The sequence below is a fragment of the Plectropomus leopardus genome, chromosome 15 (genome assembly GCF_008729295.1).
Source record: "Plectropomus leopardus isolate mb chromosome 15, YSFRI_Pleo_2.0, whole genome shotgun sequence".
Lineage (NCBI taxonomy): Eukaryota > Metazoa > Chordata > Actinopteri > Perciformes > Serranidae > Plectropomus > Plectropomus leopardus.
The window spans coordinates 13,720,339-13,743,160 of record NC_056477.1 but is presented as its reverse complement, the minus strand read 5'-3'; the positions used below and the strand labels follow the sequence as shown (position 1 = coordinate 13,743,160).

Below are 22,822 nucleotides of genomic sequence, written 5' to 3'. Positions count from 1 at the left end.
TAATTTGCAATAATGTAGTGTTCGCTTGTTTGTCTTTTTTTTTTTTTTTTTTTTTCTTTTTTTGATATAGGACCTCTTAAAAATGATGGTTAAAAAAGAAAAGAAAAAAAAACAAAAATAAATAAACGTAAAAAGTAGAATTGTGTGTACATTTCAAAAGGTTAAATTAAATAAATATGAAACAGAGACTTACGGGTAAGGGAGGCATGCAAGGAGGAATGCAAAAATGACATTTTGAGTGATATTATACAATATTTTATAACAACCTGTTCTACGTGATTAAACTCCCAGATATTATGTAACTTGAGTCCACCTTTGTGTTAAATGTCCATTTTCAGTTGCACACTCCCTGTCATTTGTTCCATAATAAGAATGAAATTAAGATTGCAAGGTTTTGTTTTGTTCTTTTACTTGCGCTTAATTGCCTTTTGAATGTGTGACAACCTGAGCAGCTTTTGAGCATGTGCCCAACCGTAAGAAGAATATAGTTTTCATTAATATTCAATTCAATAATTAGCATTAGTTAGGAGTGGGGAAAAATTGATGCAGCAGAGTATTTTAGCATGGCAATATTGTATTGATACACTGCGGCAAGTATTGATTTTTTAAAAATATAAATGATTAATATTACAATTACAAATTATTCTTACAGAAACCTATTAGAATAATAAAATAGATAGCTTTTTCAGTCCACTAGGAACAATTTGCTCCAATGAAAAGGATTTGTTGTGACATTAACAGACTGACAACTTTATCTTTAAGACTAAACAGATGTTGACAAAGTTTCATTTGGTGACATATATTGCAATTGAAAAAGTAATGAATCGCAATTTATGCTGTTACAATTCTCAGCATATTGCAACATTGCAATAATATTGTGTCCTGCCTTGAGTATCGCAGGAATATCGTATCGTTGGGCCTGATTCCCACATCTATCTTTTATGTTTACTGCAGTAATTCTGCTGTTCTCCGCTGCTAGCCAAGAAAAGAAAAGTTATCGTTGTCATGTTGTAGCCTTGTTGTTTCTTTCTTTAATAGAGATCCAAAAATTGTATGCCCTCAATGTTGTCATTTTTCCTATAAGTATCAACATAGGTAGAGAATATCGCTATTTTTCAAGATATTGATTTAGATTGGATATTAATTCCTAATATATGAATTCCAGTGTCTTGACAACACTGAAATCACATCAAATAATGTGATTAAAATTAAGTAATGACTAAAAAGCGATTGATATAATGCTAATCCTATCAGAACCTAAAGGGCAGCAGCTTTACTCACAATCCATCACTCTCTCCAAAGGTGGTGAGTCGTGTTGCTGCTCAGCAGGGGTTCGACTTGGATCTGGGCTACAGGTTGCTGGCTGTGTGTGCTGCCAACAGGGACAAATTCACACCCAAGTCTGCAGGTAAGACCCAACTCCTCTACTAAAACGCCAGCAGGTGCATGCTCATACATCATCCCATTTACTGCTGTTGACTCACGAGACAGTGGAAAACATGGCGCTCATTGTTCCTCATGCTGCAATTATTCACTTTTTCATGAAATGAAGCAGAAAACAACTCACTGTATGTTTTAAAGTCATAATCCAGTCAGACGTGTTTTTTTATCCTGCTCAGGTCATGAATGCACAACATAGCTGCTTATTATCTTTGAGCACTATATGAAGGTAATAGGATGTTTTGTTGGCAAAGCATTTCATAATTAAACTATGAGACAGTTTAATTTGTGTATTATTTTTGCTTTATTTTGCTCTTGTCAGTGCTTTAAAACAAATACAGTTACCTTCATTCTGTGGTTTGCAGATTTGCGACTGCGACCACAGACATCAAACAAAAAGCCCACAGAGCATTATAATGTCAGATATTTTTAGCCCCCATTAAACATTAATGTGCTATTGAGATGAGCTGTCCGGGTGGTAGCCTCACAAAAACAGTCTACTCAACAGTCTTTCCACACACTCGCATGTGCATAATCTGCATGCACGCACACATGAGGCAGCAGAGAGAGAAAGCAGTAATGCTATCCTCAGACATTTATCTATCAAATCCAATTTCCCCCTCCGATCCATACCTCCCCTACCCGCCTCCCACAGTCCTGCAGGAGCAGCCTGGTCGTGTACATTTGTCAAAGTGAAATGTGCAGAGGCGGGAGAGGGGAGAGAGCGAAAGAGATGGATGGCAGGGGACGTGTCGCTGATGTGTGCTGGACCACTCACTCCGCCTGACAGAGACCTGACAAATCCGCAGCCAGCCATTCAGAACACAGATAAACCTTTGTTCGGCAGTTACATAAGTGGCAGGAGTGAGAGTCGGTTTTGATGAAACCGTCTTGATTCCTTTGTTTTTCCGACACTGTGAATATGTCACAGTTTCATAACAGGAACAGCAGTAACACTAACAGTAACGCTGTGAAACTTTATCCCATAATTCCTCGTACGAGCTACAATGTGTTGAATGTGCAGAAATGTATTAGTTTTTGCTCTCACTGTTCTTTGATATGAACAGCTCAATATCCTCTTTCAGTTGTTGTGGGAAGCGTCTTGTTGGGAGGAACTTAAGTGGTCAGACAGACGTCAGTGTACAATATTGATTGCTGTATTTCTCTCTCTGTCTGTGTTCCTGTGTTGGGATAATGTGATTGTTGTCCAGGCATGGCTCGGACTGGCTGCCTGTCTGGGCCCCGACTGACAGTCAGAATCATCCTCAGGCCTGCTGATGGTTCTGGGATCTAATAGAAGACAGCACTGGGTTTCAGGAAGAGCTGTTTATGCACAGCGGACAAATGGGAACTGTAGTGTAATTATGCGGGGTGGCGGGGGGTGAGGGGGGGTGGGAGATATGATGCGACTAGTCATCAAACAAGGCAGGCAGGCAGGCAGGCTGGCTGTCGGGGTGGGAGGCAGATGTGACTCAGGGCAGATCTTACTCACTGAGCATCCGTCTTACCTCCCTTACAAGGACGTCTGTCTGAGAAAGCAGACGGGAGGGCGACAGGAGAGACGTGATGCACACTTGAACTCAGAGAGGCATGCATGCCCTCTTACAAATGCACCAGCCAAACATTTTGTTTACATTTCCGTCAGCTCTGTCTGTAGGTCATATTTATGTATTTCTTACTCTGTCTGCACATGCATGAATGCGTGTTATTTGTGCAGCCCCAGCAAAATCTTCTGACAGCCCGCATGGCGACAGAGGGGCAGCGAATCTGACACCTGAGAGCCTCAGACGAGGGCCGAGGAGTCTGGGATGCTCTCTGCGGGCTCCTTAGGGAGGAAGAAGCCGACTCTTAAGACTGCAGATCAATCACGCTGACGCTTTCTTTCAGAGCATCAGTTAAAGAGGACATTGATAAGGCAATTATTGCTACCCTACTTTTATTTTAACAGTTTGACACCTTGAGTCGCTGCAAAATTTAGTTGACGTGTGTATTTCTCACCACAGTACAAAATACTGTCATTTCTGCAGAGTGTGTGCAGATTCCAGCTGATCTATGAAATGAGGGAGACACTTTACTAGGAATTAATCACTACACAAATTAATATCTGACTTCCAGTAGGTAATTAGAGAGTCTACAAGAGCATAAACAAATCGACAGTCAAAAGAACGCTTTCCGTCTTGCATTTATACAGGATTCCCAGCGTCATGGAAAACCTGGAACAGTCATGGAACTTCAGAATCTCAGTTCTTGGCCTGGAAAAGTCATGGAACTAGTAAAAATCATTCAAAGTTTTGGAAAAATCACGGAAATGTGTTGCGTGTAATAACGTAAACTATCTTAATTTAACATAACGTTGAATTTATTTTCTGTAGCTAATGACGTAACATAGCTTTAATATGTGTCGACATGTGACAATGTTTTGACTGTGTTTTTGTTTATTGGTTCATCGTGGACGTTTTTTCATTCTTTTCGTGTTCCATCTCACCCTTTCTGTCTGCCCACTAGGCATGTCAAATTGTTTTTTAAACATTTTTGGCTTTGAGGGAACGTAAATCTTTAAGTATTTGTAATTTATTATATTGCCAATTTTTAAGGAGACATGCAGGTTTGGAAGGCATGATCTCTTTTTAAAAATGTTTTTTTAAAAACACTGGCATTTTTTTCTTGTACAAAAAATTTGGTGATGCTTTTTGTTCTTAATTTTTTTAGCGATATTTAGGGAAAACGTTAATAATTTTGGTGATTTTCTTTCCTTTTTTTCTCTCAAAATGTATTTTTTTAAAGAACCACAGTTTGTAAATCATGTTTTCTTTAAAATCATTTAAATCATTTACCATTTATCATTTAAAATTTCTGACGGTCCTTGAACACATCATTGGAAACGCTGAAATTATGTTTGAATAGAGTTTGAATCTTATATGTTTGAAAAATACTAGGCAAGTAGGGCAAGGAAAAAAAATGTTTTGAAAAATATAAATGATGTCAGGGGTCCTTGAAAAGTTACATAAAAGTTTTGAAATTTTGTCTATGAAAATGAGTGAGAACACTGTTTGTAGATAAATCTTGCATTTGTCATTTTCCTTTTGCATGTGTTTGTTTATCAGTGTCTTCTCCCCAAGTAAGAGAAACCCTGAGCAAACTCCAAATGCCTACAGTTGCACTTCTCCCAGTACAAAACTGCTGCCCTGTGAAACCTGTCGAGCGCATTGAAGAGATTTTCAGCAACGGCAGACTGCTGCCGATGAGCTGTCTGGAGATTGTGACCCTGCAGTGAGGCCTCGGGGATTAGCGTGTTGCTCTAATCTGGAATCAGCCAGTGAAGAGATTTATATGCTGTTAGCTAGCTAGCATTAGCACTGTTAACTCACGCTGCCAGCGAGGATACACGACTTTAATGCAGTTAGCATACTAGCAGCTAGCATTGTAACGTTTAATTCACTGACTCTCCTGAAAAGAGCGACTTTGAGGTTTTGATTTTTGACAAGCGCTGCTTCTTTTTTTAAATGCAGCGTTCTAAAACCCGTGGTTTAAATCTTCTCTGAGTTGTTTATGTTTTCTTGTCATAATCTGTTGTCTGCTACAAGCTGACTTCCAGCTGAGAGCCTCATTAGATAATAGGTGTGCTGCTGCCCTACAAACACACACAACCCTAACAGACTCTGAGCTGTTGGGCTACTGTGAAGTTCAGCAGACACCAAATCAGATTAGGCACATAATCTATCAAGGGTTTTATCGTTTCCTTCCTCAGTGACTCTGCCACTCTTGTCGCCAAGCTCATAATAGTTTGTTTTCTTTCTTTATGAAGCATGAGCTCAGATAATATATGTATAAAATCATCATTATGACAAGTTTTATCTCAACTTTCTTGCCTCTTCTTCTTGACGACGTCTCCTCCTAAGATTTAAATAGATGAAAGTAGACCTTAAGCGTGATGTTTATTATGTTTTTGACATGACTCGACATGCTCCGGATTAAAGCTAGCTGCTCCCTGGAATGATCGCTATGTTCACAGACACCTACTTTAATGTTTAAGCCAGGTTTCTGCTTGTTGTTCCTCTGTCTTGCTCAGAGAAATAATGATTAAATCATTTATGTTAGCATCTCATGTTATCAGAAGGTGAAGCTCCAGTAGTGAATGCTTATCATTGTGCTCAAAGAGAGGGTGTTTTTTTTCTTTTTAAATCCCTTTTATCTACACAAGCAATAATGGCGTTTGATGTTTTTAGTTTCTCTTCTTCAGCTGATTAAGAGCGAGTGTTGGAAAATATGATGAAAAGAGCTCAGCTTTGTTCTGGGTGGTTTGTAAATTCCCCCCACCCACTCACATCTGACATTAAAACGAAAATTGTCCCAGCAGAGCTGCAGAATTGCCAGCGCTCGGTCAGTCAACAGAGAGCGTGCTCGCAGGGCGATCTCAGGAAAAAACAGCCGCTCTGCTGTGTCAACAGTGACAGAAAACTTCCAGGGTGTGGCTGTAACTCACCCCGTGTCCTGTGAAAAACACACACACGGCGTACAAAAAAAACCTCCCATAATTCAGCAAGTGAGTGCAAGTGAAAATCAGTGTTCCCATCAGACTTTGTGCAGACTCACTGCACAGTGTGCGAGTGCCTACACATTACACATCCTCCCTCACATGTCTTCCACTTATCTGTCTCAATTTACTTCCACTTGATTGATTTTCTCACCCCTTTCCATCTTTGAGCTGTGTGTGTAGAACTAGAGGAAGGTGTAGGCATCCTTTGTTACTGACCCAATCAACCTTACAGACTTTTATATTTAATTACTGCTGAGTAAGAGCAGTGCACTGAATTATTAACAGGAAACGGGGTTTATTTTTAGCAGGCGGGCCTCTCCTCTGACACTCTCCAGCGGTTTGCCTCAGATGATGAAACCCCTTTGCAACCCAAAACTACCTTCAGAACTTCACTATTAAGTTTATAAAAGATAAAGCTCATGGGGAAACACTTATTAGGGGGGGAGCTGTATTTGCTGCCTCTGGCTGATTGGGTCCTCGATCACTTGCTACTTAATTGGTGTGGTTTACACACTTGCAAGTAAATCCATTTTGGTAATATCCCAGCTGAGCAGGCAGTGCGCTCCAAACACAGAAGACTTTGTTCTTGTCAAAACCGGATGAGCAAATGATTTAAATCCTCCTTTTGTTCAGGGTTGACTGATCTGGCACCCACACCTCAGGACCCCACCCCCCACCCTCCACCCATCATCCCCTCAGGGGGTTTAGATACTCCCTTTTTCAAGTTATATTTTTGTCCAACAATGCCTCCGTTGTGTGTGTTTCAATTCTGCGTGAGACACTTTTTTGAAACGGTTGATGACTGTCTCTGTCACACAAAAGACAACTTCCCTCTGCTGTCACAAGGCCAGTCGGCTTTCCCGCTCTCTGGCTGCAAAGCACATGTCAACATTTAGGTAAGGAAATAGCGAGAACAATGACAGCTTTGGCCTTTCCTGTTCATTCATCCAGATTGCTTCTTTCACCATGTTGGATTATGTTGGGGGCGGGCGAAAAGAGGAGATGAACCCAGATTCACCCTCATCCTCCCTCTTCTTTAATTTAGTTGCACTCTGCAAGTCTCTGATGTGTCTTGTTAGTTGGATTTTGGACTTTGATGAAGATGAGGGGATGTCGTCGGGTTAAATCGTCCTGCAGAGAGGAATCCCCCTTATGATAACTTTGTATTTGTTTGCCTTTGAATAGATTGATCTTTACACGTTTTCTTCTCCCACTTCCTCTCTCATGCATTGGCTTCCAGCCAGCCTTGCATAGCACATTTAGCTCCACCCACTTATGTAAGTTTGCACTCTGAGCATGCAGATTTTTTTTTGTAGTTGTTTCCTCTTTTTTGCCCTTCCCTGACAAATGGCAGTCACATAGTCGGATTATGCATGTGTGTCTCTGTGTGCACTGTCTTAAGTGTGTGATGGCAGCTTAGAGAAACGGAGCGCTAGACAGACTAGGCAGAGCACATCAATAACAGCACCTCACGACAGAGGTGAGAAGCACTGGAATATCTTGCCTTCTCTATCTCTACTCCTGTTTGTCTGCGTCGGCTCGCTGTCTTTATCTCTTCCTCTCATCCTCCCTCCTCCTCGGCTGTCTCCTCTGCTCCCTCCGTCTATTTCTCTCCCTCCCTCCACCCCCCCGCTGTCTCGAGAGTGTGTTGGAGCCGGTAGCAGGTACAGCAGGAGCCCATTAGTGCAGAGCCCCGCTCTGATTGGATAAGCCCGAGAAACCGGGAGACTGCCTCTGAATAATTGATGTGCATTGTGCAGACGCTGGACAAGAGAAAAAGACAGATCAGAGAGCAAGGGAGGAGAAAGAGAGTGAGCAAAAGAAAGAGAAAAAGAGGAAGACAGGAGGAGGGGAGAGGAAGTAAGAAAGAAAGAGTGAGCAGAGTAAGGGATATGTGCAGAGAGTGAGAGTGATAAGGCGCAGGCAGGAGGTTTCGAAGCAGCAAAAGCTTTGAGAGTTGCCACTGGCCTCTGCGGGAACAGGAGCATTTGTGACACTTGGGTCTTTTCTCTGCGCTATGAAGGGAATAAGATGAGATGTGCAGGGACTTTGCTTGGCTCTGGGTAAGTGTGCGTGTGTGTGTGTGTGTGTGTGTGTGCGTGTGCGTGTGCGTGTGTGTTACTGCTGTCCACATGTGTATCCCTGCACAAAACTATTTGGTATATTATTTGAGTGTGTTTGCATGCATGGGGGGGATCAGGGGTTAACAGAGGCCAATTGAGCAGTTGATGTAGGTCTAAGATGATGCAGGTAGAGTTGCAGTTATTGAAGCAGCATTAGTTTTGTCTTTTAAGTATAAACTGTTACACAGTCTCTATGCAAAACTTTTAATTTCAGCTGTGCTTCCACATAGTTGCAACTGTAATTTAGGCCTTGAATATCATGAGCCTCTGTCTTGTCTAGTGTGCTGTAATGTGACTGTAGTTTAAAGCACTGGCTGCTCGCACAAGACAGGATCAGGGCAGATCAGCTGACCACAGGTTGACCTACATGCTGTTCTCTCATAGGGTTTTTTTCAGTGGGTTTTTTTTTCTGTGTGCACAAGCATACATTGTTATATGAATTGGCTAATTTGGGGCTCTTTTCTGGCCTTTGTGGGTGAGAGTTACAGTTGAGGTTGTGGTTCACTTTTGGTCTTTATGTCTTGTATCAACGCTGGGCATTAAACGAGTTAAGTCGGGGGTTTAAGGTGGGTTTATTTTAGGGGATTGAGGGTCATGCTCAGAGTTAGGGGTAAAGGATTGGATTATAAATTCATTATTAAATTCTCACAAAGACAGAGGAGCAAACGTGTTTTTTTTAGTTTGGATGAAGTGTTTTGGTTTGGTTTTTTTTACATTATACCCATGCAAATGCCATAAAGACACATGCATTTCCATTGTTGGCAATGACGTAATGAATGAATGAAACCTTTATTGCCCCAACGGGTATTTGCTTTGTACAAATGAGTATAAGAGTATCAAGAAACACATTAATAACAACACCACATAACATAAAAACATGTTTAAAAAAAAACATCATTAAAAGCATCATCACAAGGAATTTGATAAGTGACATGAAGTTTAAAAAGTGCTAGTTTCAGATCAGATCAGAGCTAGTTAACCCCTTAATATATGTATTCAACTATATATTTAAAATGATGTTATGAGAAAAAAAATACATTTTTATCACTTTCTTGAGGTCATTTTCTTGATGTTTGTTTTTTTAAACTTGTCTTTCTTTTTGTTTTTACTTACTATCAGGTAATTTTCTTGCAATTTTTAAAAGTTAATTTCTTACTAATTTGTTGGCCAATTTTTGTTAGAGTAGCTGAATGCTCTTATAGTCCGCATCCTGGGCATGCCGTACCTGCCTGCACCCTGAAGGTAAAAGCGCATATTCAGATCATAGAGGGTGCAAAGGATCTGCTGTGTTTTTATGAGAAAGAAGATTGTGTGAGTCACAGTGACTAGGCAGCATTGTGACATTCAACAACTTCTTCCAATTTATGGCAGCTAAAGGAGCATATATCCATGTTAAGAGTACAAAGGTATGTGTGTTAGTGTTTCTGTGTCAGGAGAAGATGACCCACTTTTCCACAGTGGATTCTTTTTCAAGTTGTTGACCTGTGCTTGGAGCCAGAGCCTGTCTGCCTGTCCACTCATTAGGAGAGAAGGAGGGGGGGTGCAGTCAGGGAAGGACAATGCAGTTAGATCAGCAGCGCACAGCAAGGCCTGCATTACTCTTTCAGTGGTGTTTTATAAGTATTAACTGCAGCGGTGGAATGTAACTAAGTACATTTGCTAAAGTACTGTAGTATGAATTCAAAGTGCTCAAAAGTTTTCAAAGTTTTACTTTCATGTCACTTTATATTTGAATTTTAATACATTTACTTGGTACTTTTTACTTTACTACATTTATCTGATAGCTTAAGTTACTTTACATAAGTTTTTTTTTTTTTTTGCAAAAAAGTATGAAGGGTTCGTAAAATATTATGTTTGTTAGGAATTAGGAATTAACAGTTTATACAAGTACAAAACAATTGGTTGAGTACTAAATCAGTTGATCACAGAAAATTAATCACCAACTACTACACATTTAGGTCTTTTTCTTTTTTTAAAAATAATATTGACTTTTTGGGGCTGTTGTTTTCTTTAGATAATATTTGGGTGTTTATTTATTTTATTTAATTTGAAGTTTTATGTGTTTTGTTTTCTATTTTTTATTATTTAGATTTTTTGGATGTTTTCTTCTTTTTTTTTTTCTGTGTTTTTTTATAATTTTGTTTTTTTCTGTGCTTTGTTAGTTGATGTTTTTTTCTTCTTTTTAAAATAATTTTGTGTTTTGCGGTTTGTTTGTTTGTTTGTGTGTTTTTTTTTTTTTTTTTTTTTTACAGTTTTGAGGTTTGGGGTGTTTTTTTTCTTTTTTAAATAATTTGGGGTTTTGGGTGGTTTTTATAAAAAAAAAAATTTTTAATAATTTTAATTTTTTGAGTGTTTTTTTCTGCATTGGGTACCTTTATTTTTCACACTTTAAGTACATTTTCATAATCATTCTTACTTTTACTTCAATACCATACTTCTTCCACCACTGGTTTAAATGTACCTTTAGTTGTGAAATGTGTGTCTCATAAAGGGAAACACCACTTCCTTCACATGAGTTAGTAAAGGCCAGGCAGGCAATAAAAGCGACATGATGCTGCAGGCTATACAATCAGTGTTTAACCTCAAAACTGACAGCTTAATGGCTGCTGCAAACAATCTTCCAGTGACCTATGTAGAAACACTGCAGCACACTTCCAGCTGGTTGTTGCGGAGCTGCAGCACTTCCTTTCAGCCTGAGCAGAGTGTAAACCACTGAAACCTTCCTCAACCTCACAACCACATGCTCTCCCCCTCCAGCCTTCCTCCTCTCTCTCTGGCTCCAAAGCTTTTGTTTGTATCGCTTACTCTACATACTTCTGTGACCTCCTGTGACTCTGAGTACTTCCCATCAGGCTGTGTGTGGTGACTCACTCATGACATTTGACTTTGAACTGTAAATGTGCGCTTATTTTCTTTTCTTTTTGCAAATTGTTTCTGCTTTTTCTGTGAATCATTGCTCGACACCCCCCCCACTTCCTTCCACTGAATGCAAAGTTGTGTTCGAGAGAGGAATTTCTGGTAGGACAAACTGATGTCATGTATTGACAGCAGCGAGGGTGGAGCTCTCAGCGCCCCCGGGCCGCGCAGTATTCTTGCAGGATGTGTTTCAGGAAACGCTCGTAACATTCTTCAGTCTTGTTAATCACTTCCAAGTCTATTCAGTGAGGTGTGTTGACATCCTCCTGTGGCCATTCCTTGAGAAATTCTTCCTACACTAATTCACCTGTTTAAAGGACACAGCTGGAATTTCATCACTGTTTAATCACTGTTTTATATCATGAAACGGCAGCTCCGGGAAATCTCAGTTTTTGATTGTGTTTTTTTAAACTCACCCTCAATGATTTCATTGAAGGAACAACAGTGTGAGGTGAAAGACATATTGTGGAAGTTGAGACAAGTAGTGTGTCTGGTTATAATTAAGCATGTGATATTTACTAGTTCCCCTCTAGTGGCAGGAAGCTGCGCGTGGCTGATAAGAGCAGTTCATTCACAGCTTGCTGTCCTCTGATGCTCTTCCTCGCCGTGTGAGGTGCTTTACTGTATAAGCACATCTCCACAAAGCCCAGGCACTCACTGTGTTTGTTTACTCACCAACATACACCTCCGTTTCCTTATTTGCTTTACTTTTTCCTGTCTTTTGTACATATGCTTTTGTCCACATACTTGTGCTCAAATATGTATTTTCCTCTTTACATTTACATACCTTTGAGTGCGCGTATTTGCTGCACAACGCGTGTGACTCAGATGTGGATAATTGGTGTGTGATCATGTGAAGGATCATTGTTAGTGTTGTGACAGTTCTCTGATACAGATGTGGAAGGCCGTGTGACCCCGGGGCTTAACACTGTAAGCAGGATGTGCTGACTCACAGAGTAGCTGACGCAGATACACCGGCCACCTAAATTTCATATCCCAGCGAGGATGTAGGTCAGATCTGTCGGTCAGTGCCGTAACCCCTGTCATAACAAATGTACCAGAGCAAACCTGTAGTGCTGAATAACTGACGTGGTCTGTCACTGAGATTCAGACCGGAGTCACAGGAGGTGCAAAATTACCTCATCAAATAGAGTTGCAACGATAAGTCGATGAAACGAAAAGTGAGGCAGAAACTATTGTGATAATTGATTGATTGATATTTTTTTAAAGGGACAATTAAAACTAGTATCAAACATACATATATTTCCTCGTACCTGTAGTGCTATTTATCGGTTTGAATTGTTTCGCTGTGAGTCGCTTTTTTCTTCACAGAGGGAGTAGTTTCGGGCCAGAGTATGCTTTGAGATTATGAATAAAATTGAAAAAAAAAGTCAAATGATTGCTAATTCCTTTCCTAAATATATTTTGGAAGTGGATGTTAGGAAATATACAAAGGATGAGCCCTGCATCCAAATGCTTGTCTTTTGTAGTCCCTGACTCACTGTATAACAGCACACAAATTAAAGTATCTGACTCATGAGAATGACCATTTAAAGCTGCTATAAATACTATGCTAAAAAAAATGTAAGTCTTTGCAGTGAGCTCAGTTGGACTAGGCACGCCCCACAGTACATTAGAAATGTAACAGACTGTGTTTGCATTTTTTTGGCCACATGCGATTCAGAGATCCCACACTTCCCACCCGAGCTCTGACATTTTGCACCAGTGTAGTCTGATCCAGCCGTCATACTGCTTTATGTTTGGTGTTCATGCTGATTCTTATAACTCTGCCCCGTTTAAAAATGTGTAATTTGAACCCCACAGAAACCAGCACCTGCAGGAGATGTCAGAGTGACTCAGGTAGAGCTACCCTCCCTTCTGGGCTGCAGCATCTCTTTGGCTTGTGACCCACACACATCCCGGGGAGGAGGGACCTGCCCACTCCCTCCATCTCCACCTGTCCTCTGTCTAGCATCCTTCCATCCATCTTCTCCCCCCCTCTGTCCTTGCGTCTGGTGTACTGCCAGAGGTCATGGATGAAATTCTGTCAAACCAGCCAGAGAACAAAACTGCATTGTTTTACCAATGCAAACCAAAAAAAAAACAAACCCAGAAACTTAAAAGTCAATCAAAGAAATAAGTGACACATTTGAAGTTAGAGGCCACTTCAGATTTGAAATATTCTGATCCGTGTGAACAGTTAGTTACATTAAAGGCCTGGTTTTGGTTGAGTGTGATTTCTGATGCAGAGCTGCCTCTCTGCAGGGCATGTTTGAGTTGTTCTGCCTCTAAGCTGTTGAGACTAAAGCCCATTTGATATGCTCTTCTCTTGGAAGAAGTTGGCTGAACAGAGAGGGGGGCAGGATGGGGGATATCATTGACTGCTTAAATGGCTTCCATTACACTTCTGCAAAAAGCATGACTTTTTTTTTTTTTCAGGATTTTATATCCCCTCCATATTCGTCTTTTGCATAATACTTTGTACCCACACAGCATAGACCTACCTGCCAGTGTTTTACAGACCTCTGCCTATGATATCTATTATAAATTGCTTCTTTGTTATCATCCACCACACATTGTCTCAGAAGGCTTCTGTCTAGTGCTGCAGTGTTCATGCTCAGAAAGTGTAATCTTTCATGTAGTATTTCCTCCTTTGTCTGTGTTGTTATCAACAAAACTACAGAAGAGCTGCATGCACGGTTTTACATGTCTCTATCAAAGCCTGGTGTGTACAGCGTTGGCGATCAGAATTTGGCATGACAGCCAGATTTTTTTGGTAATTTCAGGACAAGAGGTGATGTAAGGATGCAGGCAGGGATGTGCAATCCATGTGAAGATTTATTTAACATATTTAGACTGATTAAAACTTACATAATTTACACATTGCACTTGCAGAATGCATTACAAACTTCTATTTAGGCTTTTGTGCAAACCAGCCTAGTCAGCTATAGAAAAGAATAGAATTAAATAGAATAGAGTTGAATGGAAATGGATTAAATTGACAAGTACAATGAAATTTAAAAGTGCTTCTTCTGAAACAGTGCAGGTATTACAAATATAAAGGACACAATAAACACAAATAAAATATGAGGCACACATACAATAAATAAAGGTCTAAAGGGCTATACTTTGAGCCTGCACAGTTAACACCTTGAGATTGTGGGGAATATAGCAGTTCATGCTGCTACATGAAAGATCTTTTCTACTCAGTTTTGCAAACGTCTTTGGTGCCATTCATTGCCACCGATCTTTGCTTTGTGCTATCATCCAAACAAACAAAGCTACAGCAGTCACATGTAACATCTCCTCTACAAAAAATCTCTTGGGTGTAGCAGCTAAAACATGCATTTAAGTATGCAACAAAAGAGATAAGCCCTCAAGCTTTTCATACCATATCAGTAACATATCACTGATGCCATATTAATATCACAATTTGATAGTACAGCGTCATTCTTAAGAGGAACCAGGTGTACTTCTCCTGAGCTGAATTAAGTGGGGTGCAGTGTGTTTAAAAAAAACAACAAAAGCTGTCATTTGTTTGTTTCCCCAGAACAAATTCAGAAAAAAAAGATGGCACTCAAGAGCACTCTGATGAGTGACAACTTGAAAACTCATCAGCACATTTGTCTGTCAAGTAGTTGTAAAATACACACACCGAGATGACAACATGAGCTGATTCTTTTTATTTTATTACCTCGAGTGTCGCCTTTTCTTGTGTTTGATTTGGGGAAACAAACAAGTGTGTAATTAATTTTGAAAAATGAAATCTATAGTAGCAGTTTAGGGGTTTTGGTAAAACACTTGGCACCTTTGCTGTGGTTAAGCACTCCATATACTGCTGTTGAAAATGCTTTTTGGGTGAAACTTGTGCTGGTTGACTTGGTTGAAAAAAGCAAGTAATATATTGATCTTGAAGTTAGTAATATTATTATCTATCTATCTATCTATCTATCTATCTATATCTATCTATCTATCTATCTATCTATCTATCTATCTCTTTCTATAGTAACCACATTTTACATATTTCAGCACATTTTATGTAACACTTAGCCTTAAAATATGTTTATTCCACATTGGAGTGCCATAAGGGGTTAACTGCTTTACTAAATGGCACACAGTTCAGGTAAAGGTGTCTCAGCTACCTTCCTGATGTACCCTGATGATGCGTACATGTAGCAGATCTGGGGCTTAACACTTGAATCATGTCAGGTGTTTCACCAAAGCAAAGTCACCATCATCAGGCTAACAGAATCATGTTGGTGTGCACATTTAAAGTGTCCTAGAATCAGACAGTTAGCAAACTGTCATTATATTCACACAGGCTTTCACCACACAGAGACACACACTCAGACGCTTGCCCACACACTGCACTATCAGAGTTCACAGTAATTAGCATCGGGGTTTCCTTGTAAAAGAGGACTTGTACAAACACTCTGTCATTAGTTAATGGGCCTTGCAGCCTGTTACCAGGGCTTACTCTCCCTTCCTGCTGCTCCCAGAGGGGCCGAGGTGAGGTGAGAACAAACCAGGGCCTCTGCTGTGTCAACCATACCAGCATTAAATATAACCCAAGTGAGGAGGGCCCATATGTCCTTCGGCATTACTCAGTTAAAAGGTGCAGCTTAAAAGAAGTGGAGCTGCTCGAAGAAGCTAAGCGTATGTTCAGCTGGTTGAGGAGGGAGAGGTCTCTGTGTCGAGGCCTGAGAATCCAATAAAATTACCTCAACACAATATGGTGTGTATCTGGCAACATGATATGTATCATGGTACAAAGGTTACAATTCATTATTTTTGCGATATATTGTAATATTAGAACTGTTGCATTTACACTGGCGTTATGTTGTGTTGAAGTTGTAGAGTCAAATGGCTGAAGTTAGACTACTGAAGGATCTAGTGGTAGGTGGTTTAAACACAACACAAAATGAACAACTTCTAGTAATCCTTGTATGTAAACTATTAATTAGAAGTCTATACAGTGTTTTTGAGAATCCATACGGAATGACAATACATAATATGGTGATATTCGAGTTTATCGATATTTTCTGACAAGCCTTCAACACAACACAGCAGCTTTACACTAAAGAGGCATCCACACCAAGAACGATCACTGTAACAATAATGATGTGAACTCACACTGATGAACCATATTGTTCTTTACACTTATTTCTCCTGCATAGAATTCAGGCGCTATTGTTGGAAATTGAATATTTTGTGCTTGATAGAGACAGCTAGAGTGGTTCATTCTCTTCAAAGGACACATGAGTTATTAGGTTGCCTGAAATAATGCTAGATCACCTACTATCTAGCATTCGCTATTCATAATCACCTCCTCAAATTTATCAATGATAATAATAGAACACTTAACCACTGATTTCAAGGGTGAGCCTGATTGCATCTGAGATGTTTTACTTCAAAATAGTGTCTTCTTGGGTTTTATCAAACGTTTTGCAAATTTGAATGGATTTTAAATGGCTTTCAGTGTTTCCATCGTTCATCAAATTGCTCTGAAAATTATCCCATCGATGTTGTTCACCATTGTCGTCATTAAAGTTGTCATGTCGACTCCCTGCCCTCCACATGAATTAGAACTTATTTTTTTCCATTTTGGCCCCTAAGGCTTCAGTCTCATCACAGTTGACATTTTTTTCTTGTGTGTGTGTGTATGTGTGTGTCCCTTTTGTTTTATTCTCTGTCCTCTCTCCATTTTTTTGTGAGGCAGTGAATGCTGCGCAGGAGAAACTCATCTGAAGTTTTTTTTTTTTCCCCTCAGCAGCAGTTTGAGGAGTTTGAGTCGTGGATTAGAAAATCGATCTGTTGATACGGTCAGAGCACATCAGATCAGATCGATGGATGAAAGAAGGAGCTGCTGCTGCAGAGAGTATGAAAGCAAACTTTGCCACCACGAGTAGTTACATTTCACTTTCACTGTGTCTGGTGTTCTGCTGCTCCATCTGTGCCCAGACTACGCTCTGCACTTCATGAGTGTGGTGCAACAAATAACCAGATGATACATGGTATGTTTAAACAGTGCTCCGAATGAACAGTCCAGCTCCAAAAATATAAAATCAGTATGTGGCAGCAGATGTTTTGAAATAAATAAATGACTGTGTGGGAAACACTGCATGTATTTGAAAAGAAAATTTGACTTGTGTGCATTTTGATGTCTGCTTGCACTTAAATGATATGAATGATGAGATAAGCCTAGATAAACTCAATTTTTGGATTTTTTAGGGGATCAGCAGCAGCTTCTCTCAAAGGCTGCGAAATACGCTTTTAAACTACTGCAAAGAGGGATGGCATATCTAAGTAAACTATGATGTAATTTCCATGATTAAACTGACACAGACACAAATACACACCACACATACAGTAGTTGTTAACCAACTCCCCTTTACAAGCTCCTGCTTTCAAACTATATTGTTATTGTTGGGATTTTGTAAGCACTCAGAAAGAAAAAACTGATAACATTAGACTAACAACTCCAAACCCTCGGTGCTGGAGAATGTGCCTTCAGGCAACACCGCCACAAGCTCCCGATGATGTTTCATACTTTAGTTACAATCGCTCTGCTTTCTTACCCAACTGTAAACTGTCATGTCAACACTTTATCGAGTAGCACTGACATTCTGCAGAGCTTGCTACTTGATCCTCTGGATATCCAGTGTTTGGGCAAAGCTTGGCTAAACTTAACATTTTAACATTCAAGCTGTATGCAGAGACATAAGAAAAACATCCTTCAGCTCGTCCCACTCTGTGTGAGGAGAAGCACTTTCCCCCAAAACAGAGCTGATCTCTTTGATCTCGCCTGTTACAGAATTTGCTCGTTATGAAGGAATTATTTTATGGTGCTGTAAATCGATCTTTAATTGAAACTCTCAGGATTCGGTTCACAGTGATTTGACTTCATGCAGCATGTAACTCTTCAGTTCATCTCTTTTTTTAGATTCTACATCATTTTGATAAGCGTTGCATAAGCAATTTTTACATGACTGGAAGCTGCTGATATAAAGACGGTATGGAGCGAATAAGGTTTTAACAAAGAGCCTTTAAGTAGTTGACCTCATCTCATCTACAACATGTAGCTGTTGAAGCCTCCAGCACAAAGTGTATGATTTAACTACAATGCCCCAGTGTAAATTAAAACAAAATAAACTGAAAGATGAAAGAGGAGAAACGAGAGGTGTAACAAGATGGAGACCTTACTTTTATATTTTTTTGGCTCATTTGTCTGCGCTCCTGGCATCCGCTCCTCTTGTTCTCCATTAGTGAAGTTACCTTAATTAATAATAGTGCAGACAGATGGATCACAATAGAACTTCAAAAAAAGACTGAGGAATGTGGGTGTGTCCAGCAAGTGAGAAGAGTATTAAATGCCGAGCAGTTGCGGGTGTGTGATGGTGTTGGCAGGAGTTTAAACACAGGGGACTATGAGGTGAAAACAAGGTCACACACAGTGTACTAAGCTTGCTAAATGTGCACGTTGCCCAGAGCGGACCCTCACTCTATTATGAATGACTTCTGGCCTTGGCAGCTTGTTAGATTTGGTGGCTCGTAGCCACACTGATATGATAAGTCACTGCCTCGCTCTTCTCTCCTCTGCCTCTCACTATCGCTCTCTCTCCCTCTCAGAGGGACTCCATCACTTCTGCTTGGAGCTGATCTTTAGGTCTAAATGGTGGGTTGCCAGTTGAAGAGACAGTCCCTCGGTGCAGAGGTGGTGATTTAGTGGGGAGATAAGCCCTCTGTAATGGCAGGGTGGAATAATTCCTCTTTAACTAGGAGGCTTGGCTCTCTCCACCCTCCACAAGAAAATGTAACTGCTCCTCTGCTTTGTTCTTCATTTCTTTCCTCTTTTCTTTCTTCCCCTCTCTCCTCTCCTTTTCGTTTGTCTTTATAAGAAGCAGAGCTGCAACAGTTAGTTGATCAACAGAATATTTATCAGCAGTTATATTTTACATATTCATATTTTTTAAGCTCAAGTGTTTAGGGGGATATGTTGGCAGAAGTGTAATATTATGTAGTTGTACATTTTTTAGCGTTTAACCACCTTAAAATAAGAATCTTTTTGTTTTTGTTACCTTAAAAATGAACTGTTGACATAGACATAGGGATCAGATCCTTGTTCACTGACTCCGCCTTGTTGCACTGCCATGTTTCTACAGTAGCCCAGAAAGGAAAAACCAAATGCATCTGTGTTTTCTTGTTGGCTACCCTAGTTAGCAGCTCCTCTGCGACGAGCCAAACAGCATCGTAAAAACACAAATTCTAATTGTGAAATTGCTTCATTAAGTGTTTTTACTGGGTGAAAAAGACCTCTGTGAATAATTCAGCTCCCTGTATAAACCCCCTGGTTTAGTTCCAGCTGTTTGCAATCAGCAATGATTTCCGCTAGATGCCACTAAATCCTTCACACTACTCCTTTAAAGCAAAAAACACAAATATTTTCTGGTCTCATGCTTTTTCAATGGTCTCATGCTTTTCCCTGTCATATATGATAATATAATACATAATAAGTGTTGGTCAGATAAAACATTGAATTTAAAGATTTCACCTTGAGCTGTTTCACTATTTTCTGACATTCTGTTTACAAAATGATAAATTGAGAAAAAATTTTCAGCTTATTAATTGATAATGAGTTTTAGTTTCAGCCCTAACAAGTGGTGACTTGTTAGATCATGTATTATTCATTTAGCTAATATGATGCCGTGTTAGCTGAAACAGTTTAGCTTCGGTGTATCACACTGTACAGGTTACAGATGGCACAACTCACTCACTAACAAGCTTTCAAAATCACAACAGTGGGTTTCAGTTTTCCATTTACAGCTATGTTTTGATTTTATTTTCATTTGAAGGGCATTGTGACACACATTTGTTGTTTGTGGCCTTGTAATTGCTCACAATTCAATGTCACGCAGACTATTAAAACCTTAGGGGGACAAAGATTTCCAAAAATGCTACATCTTGAAACCCCAAACTTGACAACTGCACTTCCTAAAAGCTGGTGTATCTGGGTCTACAAGGCTTAAAATAGCATGTTAAATTATTTAATTAAGTAGTGAGCACTGTAACCTTTCTTTTGTTTTTGTTTGTGCAGACAAGTTTCTGTAATCAAGAGGCAGTGTGTTTAAACAAGCTGCACGACTCTGATCGATTCAAGAGCGACAAGTTGATTGGCATTGGGAAAAAAGGAAATAAAATTGGCACATCATTGAAACAAAATAGAAAAAAATATCTCTTGTTTTCAAGGAGAAGATGACAGTGCTGCACAGTTTGATGTTTGTCTTTAGAGATATGAGAGGACATGGAAGTTGGTGGAGAAGAATGAAGTGATGAATGGAGGAGAGTGAAGATTCATTGTTTCTTACTTCCTACATAGATCATATCTGTAACCCCAATCACTCCGTGTCTGTCGCTCTCTCATGCTCCATTTCAGCCTCTCCCTCTCTGTGGCAGAAAAACTGGGAGGTCCTTTGTGCTGTAGAGAGATTTCAGTTTATATTTTACACTGCAGGTACAAATGATGTGATGTAACTGTTGTGAAATCCACACAGGCAAATAATCAGTGCAGGTTTATTGAGTTAGGCTGCCCCCTAGAGGCTTTAGCAATAACCTCAGGCTGGTTATAAATGAACAAACCAGTACGCCGCACTGTCGGGAGAGCTGACAGGGTAAATCTATTCATTTGAGGTTGACATTTAAAGAGTGTGAAGATGAAAACAAGAAAATAACGTTTTCTTGGTCATCATTCGCACACAGAACTTCAAACATTCAACTAATGCCACATTGTGCAGCCCCATGTTAATGCAGGCAAGTGTATGTGTCCGCTGAGAAGAGACTAACGCGTGTGCATATGTGTGTGTGTCTGTGTTTTTCCCTTGCAGCCCTGCTGTCGTCGTGGTGCGAGGAGCTGGGTCGTCTCCTCCTGCTGCGTCACCAGAAGAGCCGGCAGAACGAACCGCAGGGAAAAGTCCCCATGCAGCCCAGCATGAACAGCATGAAGCCCGGCCTCACACACAGGTCAGTGGGGAGTCTCCGAGAAACCTCCTGTCAGATGAATAAAGACCGTGTTTTTCTTACACTGAATTCTAACTTCAGTTCAAGGTGACTGTTTCTCCATTTTACCAGTGAAATAAAGCTTTTTTTTCTGCATCCCCAAAACAGAGTCAAAGGCAGAAACTGTACAGCATAAAATCAGAGTGCAGCTGTGATTTGGCAGATATGAGTCACTTGCTTTTGAATAAATTAGGTTAATGCTGCCGTTTCTGCTTCTAGTTTCCCCCCGCTGAATGTGGTACACATCACTCACGTCTCATACTTTTAATTACAGTTTTTTGACTCAAATGTTTCTGTTTGATTGAATTTGTATTGCACCCGTTGATACTTAGACTGATACATGCCTTTCTGTGCCATCTGTCAGTTGTCTGTTCCTGCAGGCAGTCATCTGAAAGAAGCCAACAGTGAGATAAGCTCTCAGTCAGCCTGACTTAAGCCCTTTAACAGACATCAATACAAAATCACATTGCAGCAGACAGCTGATGTACAGCGTTTTTATACAGCAACACAAACTTATTATTTCTTTATTGTAAGGAATAACGTGACAAAGCAGGTGAATAAACAGAGGTTAATACAATGCACATACACTGGCCATAGCAGTCTCTGAAGCACAACTGAAAAGATGGCATGGTGTCTCTGTAGATGGGAGCTGTGGGTTAGTGTGCATGTGTGAGTGGAGGGAGATTGGGTGAAAAAAAAGTAAAAAAAATATGGTATGTTTACCACTGGTGGTACACAAGCTCCTTCCAGTGGTGCATGAAGAAATTTCAAAAATACTGAAATAAAAATGCTACACTTAGATCCCTGAAATCTAATTTAAAATAAGTTTTTGCTTTTCCTGGAATATTTTTTGTTTTGATATAAGCCTGCGACGTAGTCATGTTCATGAATGCAGTGGCATATACATCCATGATTGGCGAAATCCTACTGAGATCAAGTTTTTATTTGCAAGTGAGTAATAAAAAATATATAGTAATGATAACGGGGGTGACATAGTAATATATAACATTGAAATAGCAATAAAAAAGGATACAATACACCTTCTAAAATGTCCTTGATGTTGGTATGAATAGAAATAGAAATAAATAAAATACAAGCATATTATTTTAAAACATATTATACATATATTTATGTCGACAACTTCATGACAAATTATGAATTAGAGAATTCTGAAAGCCAGTCTGTGTGTTACAATGTCTTCTGCATAGGAGTGATGATAAAAAAGGTTTTTGAAGCAGTCTTTATGGATTAATAGATACAACTGTGATGGCAAGATAGTAAACGGTGGTGCGAGGTGGAAAAGCTTTAAGAACCACAGATGCAGTGAAAGAGAGAAAAGAAATGTCAACAAATAGAGGAGCAAGAACAGAAAAAGACAGAATAAAGATTTTCCCCCAGTTTGTTTTATTCATTTGCATTCCTCCAAATTACAGCCAACTAATTCATTAAAGCTAACAAAGGTTTGCTCTGGTGTCTTAAAGAAACATGGTGCAGTAATAGATCTGTCATCATTAAGGTTTTATCTTGAAATCCAGTTCTTGTGTAATACACACACCAACACACAGGATTTCTGTTGTTTGGCAGAGAGAGCCAAACTTTCTTTGAGAGAGCTGAGGTGTTTTGGGGTAGAGGGACAAACCGGCAGAGAGGAGAGCTGTGAAGTAATGTTTTTGGAGAACATTGTGTGCTCATGCCTCACTCGAAGAAGAAGAAAGCCTGGAGTTAGCCAAGAGTCCTGTGTGCCTCTGCTGAG

At 39.8% G+C, this 22,822-nt stretch overlaps 1 protein-coding gene across 8 annotated transcripts in view; it reads left to right on the top strand.

The window, feature by feature from the left end:
* The window catches only part of zmiz1a (zinc finger, MIZ-type containing 1a), a 127,023-nt gene that overhangs the window by 93,086 nt on the left and 11,115 nt on the right, over positions 1–22,822 (top strand). For 4 of the 8 annotated variants that reach the window (XM_042501725.1, XM_042501728.1, XM_042501724.1 and 1 more), the window contains 3 exons: positions 1,303–1,408; positions 12,841–12,876; positions 20,898–21,033. In XM_042501725.1, coding sequence (XP_042357659.1) covers positions 1,303–1,408; positions 12,841–12,876; positions 20,898–21,033 — 278 coding nt within the window. Of the gene's footprint in view, positions 1–1,302; positions 1,409–7,402; positions 7,458–7,848; positions 8,041–12,840; positions 12,877–20,897; positions 21,034–22,822 lie in introns of those variants that run through there. The other 4 variants (XM_042501731.1, XM_042501727.1, XM_042501730.1 and 1 more) reach the window with 4 other exon arrangements.